Source organism: Gopherus flavomarginatus, chromosome 8 (assembly GCF_025201925.1).
Source record: "Gopherus flavomarginatus isolate rGopFla2 chromosome 8, rGopFla2.mat.asm, whole genome shotgun sequence".
NCBI lineage: Eukaryota > Metazoa > Chordata > Testudines > Testudinidae > Gopherus > Gopherus flavomarginatus.
Window position 1 is genome coordinate 13,849,641 of NC_066624.1, and position 24,946 is coordinate 13,874,586.

Genomic DNA, 24,946 nt, shown 5'->3' on the forward strand with positions numbered 1-24,946 from the left:
TATGCTTGACTGCTCCCCATTCAGTGCATGTACTGCAAAAACTCACAGTCAAGGTAATGTAGCTGCATTGTCACCCTGGCCCTGTGCCTATGCAGGCATACTATAAGCTACCTACTTTACAGCTGGGGAAGTATTCAGGAACACTTGCACTTTTCTAGTGCCTTCCATCTGAGGATGCTCTCCAAATATTAACTAGGCATCACCAGCGCTTGGAGAAGCAGGTACGTATTTAACAAACAGGGACTGAAACAGCTGAAGTGGAGTGACTTGCCCAAAGCTGTGGTAGAGCTAGAAAGATTCCAGATTTCAGGAATCTTGGTTTTGTTCTTTGACCACTAGGTACCACTCACTTACACAATGGCAAACAGTAATATGCAAACAAGAATTGAATTAGAAAGTTGGGCTAGACTTATTTAAATGATGGTATCTTTGATCTTGCTCTCAAATTTCAGACTTTAGTCAGTGGTTGGCTTATAGTGGAAAAGGAGGTTTTCCCTCCACAGCTAATTCTGCAAAAATCAAATGGGTTATTTTTTAGAAAATTATAACTCTTGTGAAAATTTGTTAGGCCAAAATTTAGCAAATTTCAATCAAAATAAGTTTGGCTTTTTTATAGTTTAGAGCAGTAGTTCTCAAAGCCGGTCTGCCGCTTGTTCAGGGAAAGCCCCGGTGGGTTCAGTCGATTGCGGTGGCTTCCACTGGCTGCGATTCGCCGCTCCAGGCCAATGGGGGCTATGGTCGGCCAAACCTGTGGACGCAGCAGGTAAACAAACCGGCCCGGCCCACCAGTGCTTTCCCTGAACAAGCGGCGGACCTGCTTTGAGAACCACTGGTTTAGAGTCAGAACCATTGACATCTTAACAGACTTTTGTGCTACTGGTGTGTTTTCATCATCTGAAAAAATACAAAAAAAAAATCCACCAAGTGTACTTTTGTGAGTCATTGAGGACTGAGATATATTTGTGGAAGTAACAAAACAAGCTGTAGGTGCTATCAGACCCTGCTGCCACAGAGAGTGTCAAAGGACTACCCACAGGAGCTCATGCATCTGCATTTTTTGGGCAGAAGAGGTCCTCAAAGAGAGACTGCTGGCAGCTATATTATGATAGAAAATGATATGCTAACTTGTCTTGACTCCAGAAAGTATGGTTCATGGACACATGGAAGTAATTTTTATGAGATATGCTGCAAATTTTTTTTTGTCTGAATAGTAGAAAAAGAACTCCTGAGTCCTGAAACCTAATTGCACTGGTGGATGGAAGAATAACTCAGGAATGTTTCCTCTAGATGCAAGGTATTTTGAACTTGCTTTTGAGTGGATGCATAATAGAATAAGTGTGTAATTGATTGGTTACTAATAGTGTAATAAAGATAAAATATAACTGTGTTGCTTTTATTATCACTTATTTTTTAGCCTAGTTAGTTTAGCTAGTCTCTATCAGTTTGCTTTTCACTATCCACTTGCTCAACGCTCCTTAAATTATTCAAGAATTTTAAATGCTGTATATTTAGAATCTGATCCTGAAAGGTGATTTCACTGGAAGTTGAGAGTGCAAAGCCACTTGCATGAGGTTCTCTGCATAGAAATGCTGCTACTAATAAAGGTGTTACGCAACCTAAGAAACAGGCTTCTGCGTAAATCTTGGTGAAATTAAGAATGATGGACAGTTGTATTACAAAACTTCAGTTTAAATGCTTTGAGGTTCATTTAAAGACACTCTAGGCCAGTGTTTCCCAAATTTGAGACGCCGCTTGTGTAGGGAAAGCCCCTGGTGGACCGGGCCGGTTTGTTTACCTGCCCCGTCTGCAGGTTCCGCTGATTGCGGCTCCCACTGGCTGCAGTTTGCTGCTCCAGGCCAATGGGAGCTGCTGGGCCAAGCCACTGCTTCCAGCAGCTCCCATTGGCCTGGAGCAGTGAACCGCAGCCACTGGGAGCTGCGATCGGCTGAACCTGTGGACGCGTCTGGTAAACATACACAAGCGGCCGAACAAGTTTGGAAAACGATGCTCTATGCAAACAAATTCAGATAATGCAAACACTAAAGTAGCCTTGAAGTCTTTGTTTGTAGATGTTCTTCCAAAGACAGTCATATGTGAGAGAGAGAACTGGGAGGATTTGGAAAATAGATAGTGATGTCCTTGCCTTGGGACCCAGTGAGACTGAAAGAGTTCATCGTATCAAAAGATGGGAGATGCTAACTTCTCACTGGAAAAAACCTCTATGTGAACCCTGGGGCCAAATTATGCCCTCAAGTTATACTGGTGTAAAACCACTGATTTATTTGGCTACACTGAAGTTACTCCAGGTTTACTCAAGTGTTACTGAAGGCAACATTTGGCCTTATGTTCTTAATACTATCTATAAATTGTGTGAATATAGTTGTTTCTTAACAGTAGTCCTCTAAAAAGGGTTACTATATCTAGCCAGGCTATGATTACTAAGGTGTAGCTGTTTTACAGAAAATAAATGTCTTCCAAAGAGCTCAAGAAAATCCTTTTGAAATAGTTTGTCATTGTGACAAATTTTCCCTCTTGTTCATACTCCAGTAAGAGAATAACAAGACTATTTGTGTAAAAGATAAAATGAGGTCCCTGATTATTTTTTAAATGAAATGCATGATAATTGCTTTTTAAATTACTTATACACTTGAGTATTTGTATAATGTTGGAGTTCTTTCATCTTTGTATATTTAACATTTCCCTTGCATATATTTATTTTACTGTTTGAATAAATGTTACATTTATGCAGGTACACATTTTACCCTGTGTACCACAGCTATAATTTCATTAAGTATTAGGTCCTAGTTAAATGTACAGTATAAAAGTTGGCCAGTTCACTTTGCCTGGGAAAAGAACCTTGCAGTTTGCATACACTATGGGTTCGATCCTGTTCTCACTGAAGTATATGGCAAAACTGCCATTGGCTTCAACAGGAGCAGGATTGGAGCCCGTATGTATATTTTCCTTTTCTATTAGCTATATAAAGAACTAAAGCATTTATGTCTAGTCAGACTAGAAGAAGATTGATAGATACTTTCTCTAATCTATTTTAACTATTTAATCTAGGTTTTTTTTTACTGTGCTAATCACCATGATGGTGATTGTACATCCATTATCGCAACCATCACCAGACAAAATATAATTTGGTCCTAATCAACGATATAAAACATAACTATCTTCACCAGAACCCATTCCCCCTTCCAGCAGCTGGGATCTTCATGGGAAGCCACTGTTGTTCCACTCCCCCTCCACCTTCAGGGGTGGCTCTTTACCTGTCATCACCTGTGGCATCAGGATCTTCTCCAGTGACAGACTCCCTGACCAGCCCCAATGTTCAGTCTTCAGGAGTCGGATCTTTTTCCACTCTGCAAAAGATAGGGCCTTGTTTGGGATTCAGAGGCCGGGGAAGGATTGCGTTTGGTCTGGTTAATTTGAAGATTTTTTTCGTTTAAAAATATTCTGTTTTGAATAATGTTAATTACTTCTGGTTTCTTTTTGAAGGACTATTTTTTGAGAGTGGAACAACACCCAGAAAAGCAGTGTTAAGGCTCCAAGTAACAAAGAAGCAATGCTTCTGAAAGCATAATAAAAGCTCTATTGTGCAATAGCTAGGACCCTACCAAATTCATGGTCCATTTTGATCTATTTCACGGTCACAGGATTTTTAAAATAGTAAATTTCATGGTTTTGGCTATTTAAATCTGAAATTTCACAGTGTTGTAATTGTAGGGGCCCGGACCCAAAAAGGAGTTGTGGTAGGGATGTGTACTGCTACCTTTACTTCTGTTCTACTGCTTGTGGCAGCAGCCTTCAGAGCTGGAGAGCAGCGGCTGCTGGCTGGGAGCCCAGCTCTGAAGGCAGAGCCACCACCAGCAGCAGTGCAGAAGTAAAGATGTCCTGGTATGGTATTGCTTCTGCGCTGCTGCTGGCGGGGCACCGCCTTCAGAGCAGGGCACCAGGACAACAGCCGCTGCTCTCTGGCCACCTAGCTCTGAATGACCTTCCTAAAATAACCTTGTGACCTTCCCAATAAATCCCTTTTGGATCAGGACCCTAAATTTGAGAAATGCCAGTCTCCTCTGTGAAATCTGCATAGTATAGGGTAAAAGCAGACAAAAGAACAGATTTCACAGGAGGAGACCAGATTTCATGGTCCGTGACGTGTTTTTCATGGCTAGGAATTTGGTAGGGCCCTAGCAATAGGTAATAACATTTTGATAGTGGTACTAAAGAAAACATTTCAATCCATGTATCAAAGTGGTTAATCTGTAGTCAAATGTTAGCAGGTAACAAGGAAAAATAATCAATGGGGACCCATTACAGTGCAATAGGTTTGTGATCAATTTAACATATATTTTAAGTGCTAATTTTAAGAAATTACTTAAAAATGTAAAATAGAAGACTTCCTGTATGAGAGCTTCAGATCTCAGTTTGTCCAATGTAGTTTACAGCAAAATCTCAGCCCTAGCACGAGAGGAACATAAGAATTGCCATACTTGGTCAGACTCATGGTCCTTGTAATCCAGTATCCAGTTTTTGATAATGGCCATTACCAAATGCTTCAGAGGAAGGTGTAAGAAATATTTTAGAAGAATTATGGAATAACCTGCTCACAGAGAAAGTTTCCTCCTAATACCTCTCATGTAAAGGTTGGCTTATGCCCTGAAACATGACAATTGATATCTTTTCCAAACTGTAGGATTTTTTAAAATCTGTACTATTTTACCTCTGGGTGTTCTCGTTATATCTATATAATGTCTATCCTTTTGGTTTCGATGACATATTGGGCAATGAGGTCCATAGGATAATGGTATGTGTAATTTTTTTCATCGGTTTTAAGTGCTGACTCTGGAGTTCACGAAATGTCTCTGGTCTTTTATTATAAGAAAGATCAAGCTCTTCTCTTCACCCTGTCATCTCTAGATTATTAATTATTTAGTATACCTTTGCCCTGTCCCCTCTGTTTTGTCTCCTCTCTAAAGTAAACAGCGTTAATTTTTTCAAGTGGTGTGTGTGTGTGTACGTATTATATAACAAATACTGGTGCTGCAGAGAGTCTTATTTGAAAAATAATCACTATATACTATTTTAAGGCACAATATTACTCTGAAAAATGACTATGTAAAAATAACGAGGAGTACTTATAGACTAACATATTTATTTGGGCATAATAAATTTGCCCACGAAAGTTTATGCCCAGATAAATTTGTTAGTCTCTTGAGTCAGAAGCTCTCTGTGTGGGCTCAGGGTTGTATCCTGTTGACTTTAGGGACAAAAATAACTTTGTTGCTTTTATTCCTGTCAGCCATACAGCTTGTAGTGAATGAGTGGGATTCTATTCCTCCTTGTGCATCATCAGTATAATTGTTTACTAAATTCCAATCAGTTAGACCTGTGCAGCCACATTGAGAACAATACTTCAGTACTTCAAAAATATAGACAAAATGGAAGGAGTTCAGAGAGGATCAATAAAAGTGACTGGGAGCTAGAATGACTAATTTATGAGGGAAAATTAACAGTTTAAGCCTCCCAGAATCAGGCCCTAATACTGTGAAATCAAAGGCTATGTCTACACTAGAGACCTTGGAGCTTCTCCTGCTGACATAGCGCTGTGTGCATGTCAAGGTTTCTTTCCCCACTTTGAACTTTAGAGTGCAAATGTGGGGGACCTGCATGAACACTTCTAAGCTTAATTACTAGCTTAGATCTGGTACACTGCCACCAGGCAGAATTTAGTGTCTGCCACACTTTCTGTTCCCCCAAAACCTTCCTTGGGGAACACAGATCCAAACCCCTTGGATCTTAAAACAAGGAGAAATTAACCATCCCCCTGCCTTTCCCCCCAGACTTCCCCCTCCCTGGGTTGTCTTGAGAGGCTTCACACAGATCCAAACTCCTTAGATCTTAAAACAAGGAGGAATTAACCATCCCCCCTCCTTTTTCCCCCACCAATCCCTGGTGAATTCAGATCCAATTCCCTTGGATCTTAAAACAAGGAAAAATCAATCAGGTTCTTAAAAAGAAAATTTTTACCTTTTCTTTCTTTAATTAAAAGCTATCTCTGTAAAATCAGGATGGAAAATGCTTTACAGGGTACTTAGATTTATATAGCCCAGAGGAAACCCCCTCTAGCCTCAGGTTCAAAGTTACAGCAAACAGAGGTAAAAATCCTTCTAGCAAAAGAAACATTTACAAGTTGAGAAAACAAAAATAAGACTACTCTGCCTTGCCTGGCTATTACTTACAATTTTGAAACATGAAAGACTGATTCAGAAAGATTTGGAGAGCCTGGGTGTACGTCTGGTCCCTCTTAGTCCCAAGAGTGAATAACACCCAAAAACAAAAGCACAAACAAAGACTTCCCTCCACCAAGATTTGAAAGTATCTTGTCCCCCTATTGGTCCTCTGCTCAGGTGTCAGCCAGGTTTACTAAGCTTCTTAATCCTTTACAGGTAAAAGAGACATTAACCCTTAACTATCTGTTTATGACAGTGCACTACTGCTTATGCTGGTCAAACTATGTCGCTTAGGGTGTGTTCTTTCACACCACTGAGTGACATAAGTGGTAGTGTAGATATGACCTAAGGAGGGTAAGTGACAAATGAGAAGGTGGGATGTAAGTTACCATTAATTTTCTACAATATTTGAAGATCATTAACACTAAGGAGGGAGAGAAATTACTGAAAGTGATGTCCCTGACAACTAGGAGTAGTGGGATGAAATTGAGAGGGAAATTTTAGGCTGAATATTAGGAAAAATTTCTGAGTGATAAGAGGCTTTGGAACAGACTGTTAATGGAAGAAGTGGAAACTTAAGTTATTTACACTGAAGAAAACAATATAAATGTACCTTGGGAATAATCCCACATTGGCAGGGACAAAGACTAGATCAAATAGATCTTTCCCATCTTAATGTGATTGCTTGGACTATGCAGTTTAGTGGGAAATTTAAATCCTTTAACTATTGCACTTCTTGAAAAGTTTTGTTGTAGTTTCTAGTTTCCACTTTGGCCTCTCTTGGCTTTGTCGTGTAAATGAAAATCATACTAACAGGCTTTTCAGGTAAGGAGATGCGATGGATAAATGCAGATTGTTTGCACCAGAAGGCTCCATACTATCTTGCTTTAGTAACAGAAGTACTTCTCTGATGGATTATATCTACTAAAGGGACAACCCATCCTAAATGCTTAATTACTGAGGGACAATCTACACTCATTCCTATATTTGCTTTCTACAACCAACTCTCAGTATAACTTTTCATGAGTGATGTACCTGAGTATTCAGATTCTATATCTAAACTTTCATTAAATTTATCTAAACTTGGGTTATTACAGATTATGTACTATATGTATCTTGTGAGGTTTTTAAACAAACTTTTTGTGTTTTGGGGTAATCTAAGCACTATACCTAGATGTACAGACACTTTTCTCAACTTGTGTGTAATATAATTTTAACATTATCTTTAATAATTTTTTCTTACCCTGCTGTAGTACTTTGTCAGCTATGGCTTTCATGACCTTGAACTTGGTCTGCTAAAATTCTGTATATATTTTGTTATTTTTATAAACCATATCAGTGATTCACAATATAAGGAAGGATTTTTATAGTTTGGGAGATAAATTAACCCATTGTAGAAGTGTACACACTAACAGAGCCGATGGAAAGAGGTGAGGAAGCCGGTACAAATTACTGGGGCCCAGCGGTCCGGAAGGAGACCTGGGGCCCGGCTGCGTCGGCCCTGTTTAGCCAGTCTGCCTTTGCTGGGGGCCCCCAAATATTTTTTCACTGGGGCCGGAATCCACTCTTGGCAGCCTTGCACACTACAAAGCTACTTTTGGCAGCAAAACGCAGCTCTTTTGCTGACAAAACCACCTCAACGAGAGGCATAATGTGAAAGCTTTTTGGAGCAAAGTTAAAGCAACAAAGCGTCAGTGTAGACACTGCTGTTTATTTTGTTGACATAACTGGCATCCACCAATATCCCATAATGCTTGCTGTGACCACTCTGCTCACTGTTTTAATCTCTGTTGCCCTGCAGGCATGTGCCCCTCCCTTTTCAAAGCTCTGAGAACTGGGAAGTATGACAGCTGAGTGTGCTGCTCTGCTCCCGGAACAAGGAGCAAATCATTAATATGGAATACTCCTGTTTTGCCCTGCACTAGGAACACAGCCAGCTGCTGTGAGGGGAGGGGAACAATTGCTGTGCTGCTTTGACATTCCTCTGGACAGAGAGCTCACAGAGCTGCTTGGGATGCTGGGAGAACTCAGAGAACCAAAGGCAGAGTGGGCTGCTTTGAGAGAGGCTGCTGTGCTGAGCAGAACTAGGGGGCTGATGGTGGGGTGTAGGTCAGTAAGCTTGCTGTCTCCTCTGACCCAGAAACACCACTCTTGCCTCCCACCCTCTTCAGTTGGAAAAGCATCTCACAATCTACTGGGATGCCCCTGGAACAATGGGATTTAGAAACCTGCATCAGGTGATGCTGTACCTGCCCCATAAGGCATTGTAAACCCATTCCAAAGCACCCTCTGCGGCCAGTTGACAGTGGGATACTTACCACAGTGCACTGCTCTCAGCCTCAGCACAAGAGCTGCTAGGTGTAGATGCACTCTGCCAACACAAGGAGCTAGTGTGGACATGCAACAGCAGTTTTAAGTAAAGCAGCATAACTTTTGCTGACAAAACTGTAGCATTGACAAGGCCTGTGTTACAATTTATTCAGCTTTATCCACATCAACTCCTGGGTGAGGGGAGGTGTGATTAGCTTTCATGTGAAACAGGGAGGGACAGTCCAAAGCCACTGGTGTCTTTGGACCTACTGTGGATCTCAGTAAAGCATGGAGGGTGTGGACTTTTTGTGTTCTGTTATAGTGTTACTACCAACCTCCTCCCCATAGTAGTATGATTTATTCCCAAAGTTTTGAGGGGTGTGTGGAATAATGTTCTCTAGAGACCTTGTCCCCAGCATCTCCCCTGCACAACATGGTGTGGAGCAGAGATGCCATGGCCTCGTTTCCCCTTCACCTACCCCCGCAATCTAATCTTTTGTCTGCTAGCTGAGCTAGAGGACAGCATTGGGGCCTTGGAGTTCTTAACCACACACTTTTCAACCTCCCTAGGTTGTGGGCTTTCTTGGCACAATCACTCTGCGCTGCTGAGCTCGCCACCTCAACTCAGTTCCAGCAATTCAGTTAGTAAATCCTTAGCAGGACTTCTAAGGATTTTGCAGAGCCGGCCAGGTTGAAGGTGAGCCCGGAGCGCTCGGCAGAACCATAGGCTACGATTTCACAAAGTCTGCACTGGAGGCAGCAGGCGTACCAGGGTTCAGAGGTGCACGGGGCTGCAGTGTCCCGCCCCTCCGTTAAAGCCACCAAGTGGAGTGGGTAGTGAGAGCTGTAACAACCATCCTCCGCCAATCCTCGCGCGCGTGCGCAAGGAGGCGGTGCCGTGCGCTGGCCGCCGGGAGTTGTAGTGCCCCTGGCTGGCAGTCAGCCCTCTGTTGTTATGGAGGGGTGCGACATGCCGTAAAGTGGACTCGCTTCCGGTTGGTGCTGACGGGAGGTCCGGCGCCTCGTGTGAGGCATCTAAGGATCGGAGCCCGTGGATGCCAGTACCACCTGCAGCCCCTCCGTCGGCCCGGCCCCCAGGGACCCGCCCGCCTTCTGCGGCCGGCACCCAGCGTCCCCAAGATGTTCAAAAAGTAAGTGTCGGGGGGGGCTGCTCCCCCTGCGGGAGCTAATGGGCGCCCCTCGTGGAGCCGGGCCCCGCCTTCCTTGGCGGAACTGGGGGTCTTGTGCTGGCGGGTGGGGCCCTGCTGATTCCCTCCGTATACGTGGCGACGCGTCCTGCCGCCGGCAGCATAGAGGGCAGGGGCTGCCTTGGCTCCCGGGCGCTGGGTCTCCGGGGAAGCCTCCCGCCTGGGAGCCCGTTAATGTTCACTGCGGCTGGGCTTGGGTTCGTGTGCCCACGCCCTCAACCCCTGGGGGCGGGGTGGGCACTTCCCTCCCCCCACCCACCACAGTGCCTCCACATCGCCCTCCCAACCACTGCGCACCCCGCCCACGTCCCCGCTTCGTGGGTGTGTGAGAGCCTTGCACTAGCCAGCGGTGACACGAAGGGCATCAGTCGTAGAGTCCGTGCTGTGAGATGGAGCCATACATAGGAATGCTGGGTGGGTACCTCGGTGTTACCATCGGTCAGCACATGGGCCTGGCTGGTGTGCGTTTTAAGTAACGCAGGGGATAAAATGCGCACCGATATTTCACAATTTCATTCAGTGCTGTATAGAATATCAGGGTTGGAAGGGACCTCAGGAGATCATCTGGTCCAACCCCCTGCTTAAAGCAGGACCAATCCCCAGACAGATTTTTGCCCCAGGTCCCTAAATGGCCCTCTTAAGGATTGAACTCGCAACCCTGGGTTTAGTAGGCCAATGCTCAAACCACTGAGCTATCCCTCCCCCCCTTAAAGGCTTGATGCTCTCTTTATAATGCTGTATTTTGTGCATTTCTCATCTTCTGTAGTGGTGTCTAATCACAAAAGGAATGCTATTAAACAGTTAGCCTTTTAATAGGTTCATATTATACCTAAAGATAATACTTAGGTCTAGGTAATACTTAGGCCAGCCATTAATGCAGGGGACTGGACTTCACTAGATGACATGTTGTGGTCCCTTCCAATTCTGTGATTCTCTGAAAGTGTAAATGTCCGATAGCTGATACAAATAAGGGGTGTCTGAAACACCAACACAATGCAGTCCTTAGCACTCGTCTCTTGTAACCTTTCTTTAGACTGTTAGGCCTGTCCCTAAGTGTAAGTGCCCCTCGCTATGCTTTTGTATTGTTATTTTCTAGCTCGTGGATTTCAGAGAATACGTTCACGTGGCAGATTCAGTTTGTAACTTCACATCTAAATAGTTTGGTGATAAAGTAGATCGGTGGCATCATTAAGGCACCCAGCACCTGAGATAACATACATAATGCATTTTTTTTAAATTGTTCCCTTCACATGTATCCTGGATCTAAATAAATATATTAAAAAGGCTGTGTAAATAGGTTTTAGAATTATTAAAACATATTCTCTTATGTACTGAAATAACAATCAGCTTGGTAACATACATCTGCCAAAGCAATGAGAGAACATGCTTTTTTAGTGTACACACTCAAAGCGAAGATAAACCCACAAACCCACAATAACTTGTATTATTGGAACGAAATGAGACATATTTAGGCCCCAATCATGCAGGTTGTTCAATGGGAGCAGAAAACTAGAAAAGCCATAAAACTAGAAGTTAATGAAAACACTCCCATTGACTTTAATGGAGAAGGATCCAGCCTTTGGGGAAGACCCCTCTGTCTGGGCAGAGTGTTGTTGACTTCAGTGGGACTGACCCAAGCTAGGAGAATATTGGTCTTTATTTGCTGTGAAAGCAAGTATTCTGCATCTAACTGGCATTTAACTGCTACTGAAATGTTGTAAATTCTGTTGTATTATCAGATTATATATTTCCTTTAACAAATGAGTTGCATATTGTTTAAAGTTAGAAAATGTTATTGTGAGTAGTACATGTTGGCATTAAATTGTAACCTTTTGTGAAAGAGGTACAACTGCAATACTGCCAGACATTTGATAGCTAAATTACATGTGCTTTTTAAACTTAAAATAGTGATCATACTATGATATTGCAGACAGTGAAGTCTGTTTTATTACTTGGCAGGTTCGATGAAAAGGAGAACGTATCCAACTGCATCCAGCTGAAGACATCAGTTATTAAAGGCATTAAGAACCAGCTGATAGATCAGTTTCCTGGTATTGAACCATGGCTTAACCAAATTATGCCAAAAAAAGATCCTGTCAAAATAGTAAGATGGTAAGTTTCTCTTCTTGTAAACTCTGCTTCCAAATTGCCTTGATGTTTACTTATTATATACTCTTCTGTGTCCCAGCAAAATTAAGTCTTTTTTGAGAAATACTTTTTCTCTTGGGTCTCATAGATGAGAATGCATGTAGGAGCTTATAAATTATGACTAGTCCAAAAGAAACCATGTTCACTGTGCTTTTGGAAAGCTATGTAAGAACTCATCCAAATAACTGAACCATCACCTGGTACATGGCTGGTGTTACTGGGAATAATTATCCCTGAGAATACATATTTTTCAACAAAAAAAATAGAAATCTTCTTCAAATCTTATTTGTTTACTGTCGGGTAAGTGGGGTTGAGAAGAGTGTATTATGAGGAGGTGGAAACTTGGAGAGTATTTTTTTCACCATATCTGGCCTTCCAAGTATGACTTGACTGATTCTATTTTATTTTTATTTTTGTGCACAATGCACAGTATACTTGCACTGAACTTCACTGTCAAATGTTAAATTAAAAAAAAACAGAGAAAGCAGACCCATAGTGACTGAAGAGCTGTGCCTCTTTTTTATATTGCTGCTAAGGGGGGAAATGTTGAGGAACTAGGTATATGAGCTTAGTAAAGAAAATTGTGACTAAAATGTTACTGCATGAATGCTCCATTTCTGCATCAAACAAATGGTGAGATGCAGGAGAGACTGAGTAGTATGATGCACTAGCCAAAAAAATGAATTGGCTGTTAGAATAATTCTTTTATCTTGCAGTCATGAACATATAGAAATCCTCACGGTAAATGGAGAGTTACTGTTCTTCAGGCAAAGAGAAGGGACATTTTACCCAACGCTAAGGTTACTTCACAAATGTAAGTCTCTTGGGAGCTGGGCATAATAAGGGGTGAGTGGAACTCAAATAGGTTTCTGTAATTTCTGTATCCAGCAAAACTTACCACTTGCTTATACTTGCCCTAGATAAAAACAAAATAGATCCAATTAGTAAGCTGCAGGTGGAAAAGAGCTGCTAAGTCACTTAGTTCTTTTTGCTGCCAATGAGGGATTGGTCCCTACATAGTTGTTGTGATGCTTTGTGCAATCTTGTTCTTAAATGTGTGAAGCTTCCCCCAGTTCCTGTGGGAGACTTTTCCCTGGTATTCAGTCTAAATTGTTGTTTTATCCGATTACCTCATATTATATCCCCCGGTTCTACCCAGTATGTCTGTCTGTCTGTCTAATAGCTGTATATGGTTATCATGTAAATATCCTTGTAATACGTATTTTGCTCCTCAACCCCACTCCTTCCTGCTCCAAAACAGATATTTGATCAGATCCATCCCTTTGGATTTTGTTTTGTTGCTCTTCTCTGAATTCTGCCTGTTAGTTTACATTATTCTGGTACCAAAGGATAACATTTGCAAAAGATCCTAAATCCCATTGAAAATCAGTGGGACTTGGGCTACTAAGTAACTTAGGTGTTTTTGAAAATAGTACCTGACCTGTCCAGAACTGGTGTCAGTATTGTAAATGTAGTTTTGCAGAGCTGCTCTCTTCCCATGACACTTATGTCCTGATCCCTCTCTCTTTTCTGTGGGTTTGTGATCCTCGCTACTTCTGCCCCATCACATTTAGACTGAAACTTTTGAGGTGAAGGGTTGCATCTTTACTTATTTTGGGGAGTATGGATTTGGATAGCATTATTGTAAAGTGTCCTTATGAGAACCCTTCCTGAAATTGTTACTTGATGTGTGGGAGATTTTGGTTCAACAATCTTAGTTGTCGTCTTTGGATCCGTAATGGATGAGAACTGTGGAGACAGTGCTTTGGAGATGGTGTTGCCAAACAGCACGACCTCCAGATAACTGACGGGGTGATGATAAATCTCGCCAAAAAATCTACTGCTGTAATAAACTAAATTTGTGATACCTGTAACTTGTTTTGTCTTTTTTAACCTGATTAAGAACATGCAGGTGTATTACTGAGTCCACTCAATGGCATGGATTACTGATGTCTGTCGTCGTCCCTCCTACAGTGTGGTAAATTGTAATTCTTCTTTTTTTCCCCTCCCCTCCTAGATCCATTTATTTTACCACATCAACAGGTTGATAAAGGAGCCATTAAATTTGTACTCAGTGGAGCGAATATAATGTGTCCTGGCCTGACCTCTCCAGGAGCAAAACTTTACCCTGCTGCTGTTGAAACAGTTGTTGTATCCTTCTTGGTCAATTATATTCATGTGTGCCACAAGATGAGTGAATTGTCTATATCACTGTATTTTATGAGTTAGTCATAATCTGTCCTGAATTATCCTAGCTTTTCAGGGGTACTGCCTCTAATAGCCTGATAAGGGACAGAGGCATTCAGATCTTTCTGCAGAGTGAAGATTGTTCCATAGTTCTTATTTATGTTGATTTTGGTGCATAGTCACTAATGATTACAGTTTTGTCTGTAGTTCTTATTTAAGGGCTCATTGAGGGTCAGGATGCTGTTTCGTTAATCTAAACACAATTATTTTATTGCACAGTTAGGCCCTATCATTAAATCATTCAGACTAGAATAACAGAAGATTAGAGAGGAGAGATGTAATTCACCACACACAAGCAAATAAAAATAAATCAGTCGAGCTTTGTTCAACTGTATATTGATGAAATATTGGTCCCACTGATGGCAAAGGGACCCTTGCAATTGAGTGGAGCCAGGATTTTACTCTCTGCCTGTGATGAACTCCATTGAGTGTGAAGAGGGAATCTCTGGTCCTGCTTCTCCATTGACTGAGAGTGGAACAATCGGCAGATCCAACCTGGCTGATCTGAAATGCTTCTACTGTGCTGCTGCTGTTAGTTAGCATGTGTCGTTGTTAGCCTTAGGGCTTGTCTACACTGACACTTTACAGCCCTGCAACTTTCTCACTCAGGGGTGTGAACTCCTCTCCCCATCCCCCTCCGAGCGCTGCAAGTTTCAGTGCTGTAAAGTTCCAGTGTAGACAGTGCACCAGCGCTGGGAGCTATTCCCCTCGTGGAAGTGGTTTTTGGTTTTTTTAATAGCATTGGGAGAGCTCTCTCCCAGTGCTATGCTGTGACTGCACAAGCCATGTTAAAGCGCTGCTGCGTCAGCGCTATAACGTTGCTAGTGAAGCTGTGCCCTTAGTAATGAAAGAGCGTATATCTGACTTCTCTGGTGGTTCTTGGTGGACCCAGGATTGTGAGTCACTTTGTTACCTCCTGCCTCCAGCGAGGGTGTAGTCTGTGGTAGCTGGGTGGCAGCTCCCTGACACTGCGAACCCTTCACCCACTCATGCACTCTCCTCTGGGCTTATGTCAACCCTTCCTTTGCCTGCAGGCTAACAATAAGTGCACCCCAGTTCACGAATCCCTTTGAAACATCCCCTTGTGATGCCCAGCCCCTGACACTGGCTGTTCACTGAATTTTCAGATCCTGTGTACCCAAAGATGCAGCATTCCCCAATTTACTAGTTTTAATTTAAACCACCACTCCTGTAAAGTACACAACTCTTGTGAGTGCATAAATAAACCTACTTTTGTTTCTTCCTAAGAAAGTATAATGATTTAACTAGAAACACAAGAGTGTGGTGGAAACACGTGGTTATGAGATAAACTGCAAATCTCTGTTTATATTTACAGTAGTATCTTTCCTCTTCAATAAAGTAGATTCCCCCACTTCCAAGTTCAGTTTGTTGCAGAGCAAAGTGGTGGTTCCTCAGTAACCAGGATCCAAATTTTTCATGAAAGCACCCCAGTCAGTGAATGGATTGGAAGCAGTGTGTCCTTCCCAACACAGTTATACTGAAAACAGGTTTTTGTTTCTATTCACAGCCAGGGTGAAGCTCTCTCTGTTGTAATGTTCGGTTTTTCACCTTCAAGTGGTTTTGACTCTCTCTCTTTATCACTGATGGCTTCCTGTTCAAAGTCTCAGTATTGCACAAGGCTAAACAACTGAGTCTTGAAAATTGCATCACTGGCCAAACAGGGCAGCGTGACAAACCCATCCTTGCCCCCAATGGGCCATTACCGAGACGTCCTAGTGACTAATCTTTACTTTTTTACTTCAAGTCCATAAAGCATACTTTCAATATAGATACATTTATGCCTGAAATATTACCTGTACATACATCTCACAATGTAACATCTTCACAAGTTACAAGCTTTCGGTAGATACCTTACAGGTTACTGTTTATGGATAAATACCTAGCAAAATGTGTTCAGTGTAATGAGTTTGTCAGGTCTGTGATGGGACCCGTTTGTGAAGAACGGGACCCTTTGGCTTGGCGTTTGTGTCACAACTTTATTGTCTTAATATTGTTTCAGTTCTGTAATTGGTTATGTTCCTCAGGATTTTGGCTTCCTGGTAGTTTAAAACAACATCCCAGATACACTGATTAAAGTTGTACATCATTCTTTTAAGTAGGGCAGGGCCATCACCTTTCGCTGTTAGGCATAAAGGAAGCAGTTAAACTAACAGCAATACAGTACTAACTTTACATGTTTCTTTTATTTCACTGCTGTTTAAAGGCAATAAAAACTGGTGTCTTTCTTTGCACAGTGACTCAGCAGTTTAATGCACTATATTTTTTCTGCTTAACAAATCTAGAGCGCCAGTGTTGTTCAGTCAGACGTTGTGCAAGAATACAATGCTTTAGTGCTTACAATTATATTTAAGAACTGGGCTCTTGAGAGGAGTTAACTTAGTGACTGACACTTCTGAAATGTGTCCTAATTTCCTAATGTTCTGCTGCTTTTATTTTTCTGAGATGTGCTTTTTTCTTTTTCTTTTTTTTTAAAAAAAACCCCGTATTCCTTAGCTGTACGTTGTAGGCAATAATGGCAGAAGGAAAACAACATGCACTGTGTGTTGGAGTCATGAAGATGTCAGCTGAGGACATGTGAGTCTTGTTTTTAAAATTGATATACTGTATAACCTATCCCTTGTGATAATTCTTAATTACATTTAGAAGACAGTGACCTAAGCCAGGCTTTCTGTGTGGCTGTGCAGAACTCATTCAGGCGTGTTTCCTGCTGTATCATTCTAAGAAGCACAGAGAAAAATCTTTTCCCCCTGTTGAACTGCAAACCAGTATTTTAATTTTTTTTGTGAGAAAGGGATGATGGATCATGTTCTGAAATATGGACAGTGTCAGCTTGTTAATTTTTGTTTGCTGTTTTTATTTACATAAAGACCTCAAACAAAAGTGTCTGTATATAAAATACTTGCTAACTGATAGGGGTCAATGTCCTGCGACAGTTGTAGTTTGAGGTTTAAGAGGCTTGAGTCCATCACAGTAATGAGGTGAACTTTTCATGTTTGCCAGGACAGTAGAGATTAGAAGTCTTACTGGCACTCTTTATTTCTGCCACTTGCCCTTTTCTTCATGTTGTTCTCTTGTCCTACCCCTAGTTCATCTCCTGTGCATAGAATTCCTGCTTGCTGAAGTTAGGTAACTTGGCTAAGATTCTTCTGGAAGCAAAGTGAAAAACTACTAGAGAATGGTTAACAGAAAGGGATGTTTCCTTAGCTGCAGAAAGTAGGGGGAGGAAACTTTTTATCACCTAACTACTATTAATGTAAGTTTTTTTTGTTTTGTTTTTTTTCAAAAGCACCTAACTGACGAAGGCTTCGTCTACACTAGAAGCTTCAAAGCACAGCCGCGGGAGCGCTTTGAAGTGTGAGAGTAATCCACCTCCATGAGGTGAATAGCTGCAAGTGCTGGGAGTCTGTCCTCACTAGTACTTTAAAACGTTCAAACTTGCTGCGCTCAGGGGGGTGATTTTTCACACCTGTGAGCCAGCAAGTTAGAACGCTATAAAATGTAAGTGTAGACAAGCCCTTAGGGTGTGTCTACACTTAAAATGCTACAGCGCTGCAGCCGCACTACTGTAGCACTTCAGTGTAGACACTCACTACGGCGATGGAGGGGTTCTCCCATTGCTGTAGGTAATCCAACTCGTTGAGAGGCGGTAGCTAGGTCAATGGAAGAGCTCTTCAGTTGACCAAGTGCTGTCTACACTGGGGGGTTAGGTTGGCATAGCTATGTCTTTTGGGGTGTGGATTTTTCACACCCTTGAGAAATGTAGCTATGACAATGTAAGTTTTCAGTGTAGACCAGCCTTCAGGTTTCTAAGTATCTAAGGCACTCTACACTACAAGTGTTACAGTGGCACAGTTGTAGCGCTGCAGCTAAGAATTCTTCCATCTACGTAGTGGTATCTATACTGTGCACTAAGTGGGCTTAACTGTGTCTCAGGGTTTGACATTTTTCACACCCCTGAGTGACTTAGCTAGGTCAACCTAAGTTTGAGGTGTAGACGATGCCTAAGTGATTTTTGAAAATGATACATAGACTCCTAAAATCAGTGAGATGCTCTTGAAATTTCTACACTTTGAGGCTCTTGATGTGGCACTGTAAACATGTGAAACATTAAAAAATTATCTCCCACGAAAGCTTATGCTCCAATATGTCTGTTAGTCTATAAAATGCCACAGGACTCTCTGTTGCTTTTTACAGACTAACACGGCTGCCCCTCTGATAATTAAATAAGCAGAAACTCTCCCTGAGAAGTAGATAAATATTATTTTGTAGCACTATCTACATTTTACAGATGAGAACATAGAGGGAAGTGTGGATACATGTAGTCTTGTCTCAGGTCTGCAATAACTTGCCCAAGGTCATTGCAGATGTGGGCTAGAATATAGGTATTCAAACTTCCAGTCTTGCAGTCTAACCCCTGAATATCTTCATTCTGAAAGAAAGGCAAATGGAAGGGGAGAAAGATAAGGGAATAGAGAGGAAAAAACAAATAACAAAGGAAAATGAGAATAGAGAGAACCCATATAGTGCCCAGGTTACTATAATATATTGTTTCATAATCTTCTGCTTTTTAATGTACTTTGAGAACACCCACCACTTTGTTTTCTGCAGCTACAATCAATGACAGAAGGTTGGCATGTAACAAGTCAAATTGCTGCTTACAGTTGGGCTAGTCATTAGATTAATGGGGTAGTTGCTGTTGTAAAATAAATAAATAAATATCTCCAGAGGTATGTAACATTTCTTCCAGTTTTTAAACCTAGACTGATTGCTGTTCTTTTCCTGCTTGGGGCTGGAATTAAATTCCATATGGTGTTTGTATTAAGGGGATATGCACACAAAGCATAATTTAGAAACAAAAGGCTATGAGAAGAAGAATCATTTCTAAAGCACTTTGTACGTTTCAGAGCACTTCAAGTTATGTATTGTTTGCAATTCTCAACTCTCATGAAGGAAGTAGGTATTCTCATTTTATAAATAGGGAAACTGAGTCACTAAGTGACTTGCTTGCAACCAGAGCTGTTGGCAGAGTTGGAATTCAGAACTCTCAAATTCTGGATTCCAGCAATGTGTTCCATCTCTGACGCCATACCAGGATGTATGCCAGGGGATTGGTCATAATTTTCCTAATTGGAACTTTGAAGAAAGTGAAGTTTTCTCAAGTAATAGAAGGGTTGGTTGAATAACTGAGGGTTCTATCAAAAGGGTGCAATTACAAATTGGTAGGATGACAACTGGGAGATTCCTGCTGCTTGAATGACTTTTGTCACCTTGGCAGGCATTGGAATTCTTCAATTCAAATCATTACCTAATACATAGAAACAGCCTGTGCTGTTAATTACCATAAATAAGTGGAAGAGAAGCACAAATATGGTTTTGAGTTAAAATATGCCTAAAACACATCTAGGAGTGGCCTGGGTGGTGGTGGTGCATTGCACTGTCACGAAGATGACTGAGGTTCAGTTTTGTGTGATGTCCCTAGCACTCAGATGAAAGGGCCTGGATCAGTACATGATCCTGTTGAACAGGGCCCCTCAGTTAAGAAATAAATCAATAAATCTAGGCCATTAAAAATGAGTGTTATATCAGTAGAGAACTGATATCCAGAGGGAGAGGACTGATCATAGGTCATTAGTACCTCTTGCTGCTTCGCTGATGAGACTATAAGAACATTAGGCTGTGCAGTCTCCTCCACAGCTACCTTCCCAGCAGGAGGAAAAAATTATGATGCCATGGAAATTTGTATGAGTAGAGCCCTGTGTGGATACACAAATGTGTATCTGCATCCGATCTGTTATCCTCAAAAATTATCTCTGGCTATCGGTGGATTTTCAGGGCTCTACGCTGGGGGTGAGACTGAGGCTCTGAGGCATCCCCTCTCTCTCCTCCCCCTCCGCCCTTGTCGGAGCCCGGTTGGAGAGAGCTGCACTGGCTGCTGTGGGGATCTGCAGCGGACCCTCCACCTGCACTGGACAGGGGGCCACAGCAGGCTACCAGCTCAGTGTCCCTGCCCCTCAGCCCAGGCCAGGTGGAGGGACCACGGCTCTCCACAGCTGTCAGCGCAGTTCTCCCAGCTCCGGCCGGGGGCACTGCTTGGAGCTGCAGCCCAGCCATGGTAAGAGGCAGGCGGGCAGCTGTGGGAGACCCTCCACCTGCCCTGGGCATGAGACCCAAGCAACTCTCTGCCCCCCAGACCTCCCACCTAGGGCAGGTGGAAGATCCATGCTGCAGTTCCTCACAGCTGCCTGCCCAGCTCTTACCATCAGAGCCCTCCGCGGATACAAAATTTGTAGCTGCAGCCGTGCTGCTATCCACAGATATAAAATGAATACCTGTGGATTTGCAGGGCTCTATGCATGAGAGAGAGAATCTGCAGCAGATAGATGATGTACTTGGTTGAGTGAGTGGAAGACCACCCGATGATAAAAATGTTATTTCATTTCAGTCTGACAGGATTTTTTGGTGTTTCTTAGCACTGGACAGTCTTTTTCTGGTAGATGGTGTTTGTTTTTTCTAGTTTCATACTACTTGTTTGTTCCTCAGATATTTCTGGTTGTGGTGTGAGGTGCAGCTGAGCACTAAAGTTTGATTCCTACTTCAAGGATTATTTTTTATGTACTTTGTTATTTTGTAAAGATGCTGTTTAATTTAAATTAAAAACTAAGGTATAAAGTCAAGTTCAACTTACATAAAGAGGCTCTTCTACAGCTTTTCGTGTATTTTAACATAAGTGAACTAACATGAAATTGCCTAGGGAGGTTGTGGAATCTCCATTTCTGGAGATATTTAAGAGCAGGTTAGATAAATGTCTATCAAGGATGGTCTAGACAGTATTTAGTCCCGCCATGAGGGCAGGGGACTGGACTCGATGACCTCTCGAGGTCCCTTCCAGTCCTAGAGTCTATGAATCTATGACTACAAAATGTAATGTAGATGAGCCCAAAAGATTAGTTGGGTTGAACTGGAAGAATATGGTAATGAACTATTATACCTTTTTACATTTAATTTTTCCTTTCACAGTGAGAAAGTCAACAAAGGGATTGGCATTGAAAATATCCATTATTTAAATGATGGCCTCTGGCATATGAAGACCTATAAGTGAAGCAGAAGAAACTGTGTGACCCCAAAGGAATGCACTTAGAGTAAATGGACTGCTTTGTAATTCCTTTTGTTTTTAATGTGACTGAATGTACAAATTTATTTCGTTCAGTGGCTACGCTAAATAAATCAAGTGAATGCTAAAGTCCTGTTAGTGGCAATAGTTTTCTAGACTTTATTACAGTTCTTAAGCGTTTATCCTAAACCCATGTTGTCAGACTGCTTGAAGATTATATCTGATGAAAAGGTCATATGTGAACAGTGAATAGAACACTTCCTGCCAGGAAGAGAGAAAGCTAACAGCTGTACAATTTTGTGCTCTCTCCTAGCACAGTAATTTAAATTGGATTTAGGATATATTTAATGCTTTTGTATATAAAATTTCTAAAATGTGTTAATGCATTTGCTTTTGATAACAGGCAGTCTAGAAGGATGAAAAGTCAAACTCACAAAACACAAACTGGATGTTTCTATGTTCCATATACTTTGTGTCAAATTCTAATTTAACTTATTGTCCAACAGTAATGGTGTGAATATCTTACTCAGCTGAGTGGCCATTTTTTAAGATACAATTAGCTTTGTGGACTATAAAATAAACACTGGATTGTGAGACATGTGACATCACCAGGATACACAGGATATACTATTCAAATGATCAGCTACCACATGATATTTGAGATCAGTTTTTTCCCTGCATTGAAAATCTGTAGTAACTGGGGAAACTTTAAATGGCTACAGTGGTAAGCGCTAACAGATCCTGTAACTAGTAGTATTTCTGGGCCAAATTTTATAAAGGGTATCAACTAGGCCTCCATTTGTGCACCCTATCACCTGCACATGTGCTGTTACTACTAATGAACAGGGACTGCATGCACAGACTCATCCTCTGTATTTAAGTGATTGTGCATGCAGAAAGAATGCTGTGTTGTGTGGAAACATCTGAGGTCTCTACCACTCATAGAATGACCAGAGTAATAACTCTACATGACTCATTGTTGGAAGGATTTATTAATATTGTAAATCTTATTTGTATTTGCAGTTTTTAATTTTGTATCAAATGGCTTCTGTCTCATTCTGTGTGTGTGTTTTGTTTCAACATTTTTGGATTCTCTAATTCAAGAACTATTGACTTAGAAAAATACTCTCTTCCCTTATCCTGAAGTTTTATTACAAATATGGGATATGAAATATATTTTACTTAATAGGTAGTGCTAGTTTGAAGATTTCTCCTCTTCACCTAACACTAAATTAAAAGGCATCACTTTTGAAAGTGGCAGAATTCTAATGCTCCAGCTACTTAATGCATTAACCAAGGAATGAAAACTAAACTAACCAGTTTGGTGGGTACTACTCTAACATTGTTGCACAAAGAAAGCAATACAAATATCAGTGCTCACGTTATTCTAAAACAGTTACATGTCAGTCTTTAAACTTGGTAATAAAACTTCTCTGAACTCACCATTAACCGTATGTGGGATTACATTACATGCCTTAATTTGTACTAGTCAAGTAAATTCAGAATTTTTTCCTTACTTCACAAAGCATCTGACACAATACAGAAAAGTGGGCCTGTTCTGGGAGGGGCTGCATAGGAAATTTATTCTACTTTCCCTTTGACTCCCTTGTTGATGTTAAATGATGAAATACTGTCAACTAAACTTCCCTTGGGTAACAAGGGAAGCTGATAACATAAGAAATGGAAGTGAATTGGTTACAGATCACAGAATGAGGGATGGGAGTATCTTACCTCTAATAGCTTCTGGCTATGATTTGCATAGTTTTAAAGTTGCTTTCAAGTAAAGCAAATAGCGCTAACATTGCCTGCCCTGCCACTACTTGGAAAAGAATAGTAATATCAGGGCAGGTCCCTCTATGGCAGGGGTTTTCAAACTGGGGGTCATGACCCCTCAGGGGATCATGAGATTATTACAGGGGGGTCATGAACTGTCAGCTTCCACCCCAAACCCTTCTTTGCCTCCAACATTTATAATGGTGTTAAATATATTTAAGTGTTTTTAATGTATAAGGGAGGTCGCACTCAGAGGCTTGCTGTGTGAAAGGGGTCATCAGTACAAAAGTCTGAGAACCCCTGCTCTATGGACACACTTATTCTAACTTGCTGCTGTAACTTTAGATGGGTACGTTTACATTGATTTAAGAATGTCCAGTCACTGAGCAAGTTAATTAAATCTGTTTAAAATGACATCTTTAGTTGAACTGCTGCAACTTTGGGCGTAGGCCAGGCCTCCCAGTTTTAGCCTATCAGCATCAACCAAGAATGGGTGAAGGAAATACCTATTGAATCTCCCCCTGCCAAAAAGACTTTTATAAACTGAGTAACCTGCTAGTTCCCTTCTGCTAGGGCAGGAGTGCAGTAAAATATAGCCCTTTCCACAAAGAAAATGTTGGAAATGTGTAGGTAGACAGAGGAGCTATAATAGAGCAGTCTAGTACCAACAGTACATGACAACTACACCCCTCCTTCCACGTCTTTTGAAATTAAGGGTGGGGCAGAAGAATTCTACACAGAAATACTGCTATTTACTGTGGTACTGTGACCTTGGGGGACTGAGGCTGGTGACTTGTAGAGACTGTAATGATTTAAAACGTAGTTGCTCTCTAAATAGAGTGTAATATTCCACATTTATTGCTTCACTGGCTTCCAGCTCAGCTCTGCTACACTTCCAAACTAGCTTTTTCTAATATCCAGGATTGTAAAGCTGTGCTCTCACTGGTTCTCACATCAGCCATAAAAGATTCTCTAATTATAATTTAGTTAATTTTGTGTATGGATTTAAATACACTCTAGCTCCCTTTCCCATAACATGTGACACCACGTTCCTTACAGGAGTAAAAACTTGTCACTATGTGAATTCTGAATTACACAGTAGGAGAGCTGAGTAAGGAGATGCCTATTTTTAGTCTCCTTTCTGACCATAGGTGCAGTTCAAAATAATTTTGGGAAGATTATTTTATGAATATGGAGTTTAGAAAATACATAAGCACTTTCTGACTTACTGGAATGGGTTAGTTAAAAATAAATGTTAATATCTTGTACTTGAGTAGTAACACATCCAACTATTTGTAGAATCTCTGCTGTGCATACAATTACATGAAACAGCCAATCCTTACATAGCAGATCTCTGGATGCCAAGTACAATATAAGAGTGAGCCAGGTATTACTAAAAAAGGACACCTGACTTGATGAGGTGAATGAAATCAGCCAACAACTGCACCAGTTTGTTTTAAATATATGTATTTCAAATGTTTAACTTCCACAAGTTTTGGTTGGTTCTTCTATAAGAGACTTCTTTGATAATGTATATCCACATTTGATAAAACTACCTTTGGTTGAAGTTTCCTCTGCCACAGCTTAACAGGTTTTAATGTCACAGTAACAATTTTTGAAAAAATAAATGAGTTAAAGGGATACTCTTCTAACTATAGAAATGGTAAAGAATGAAAAAAATCCTTTCATCTTAATTTTTAACTGGTCATTCCAGATTACAAACCTTCTCCCTACTTGTCTGTACTACACATTTAGTGACGCTGAGTCACTATCTACCTTTCTGTGACACTTGCAATTGGCTAACTAATACTAGTTTGTTGTAAAAGTGAAATTTAAAACAACATTTTCCACAATTGGGGTTGATATTTTCTCTAAAAACACACACACCCTCC

At 41.3% G+C, this 24,946-nt stretch overlaps 1 protein-coding gene across 2 annotated transcripts; it reads left to right on the top strand.

The window, feature by feature from the left end:
* The first annotated feature begins 866 nt into the window (after positions 1 to 866).
* On the top strand, positions 867 to 22,337 carry MCTS1 (MCTS1 re-initiation and release factor). 2 transcript variants are annotated; one of them, XM_050964555.1, is made up of 6 exons: positions 867 to 1,294; positions 11,714 to 11,866; positions 12,619 to 12,716; positions 13,920 to 14,053; positions 16,677 to 16,744; positions 21,188 to 22,337. In XM_050964555.1, the coding sequence occupies exons 1-6, from the start codon at positions 1,275 to 1,277 to the stop codon at positions 21,267 to 21,269; spliced, it is 555 nt and encodes a 184-aa protein (XP_050820512.1). In that variant the 5' UTR covers positions 867 to 1,274; the 3' UTR covers positions 21,270 to 22,337. The 2 variants fall into 2 exon arrangements, with proteins under 2 accessions (XP_050820512.1, XP_050820513.1); XM_050964556.1 differs by lacking the exon at positions 867 to 1,294 and adding an exon at positions 9,518 to 9,697.
* The last annotated feature ends 2,609 nt before the right edge of the window (positions 22,338 to 24,946 follow it).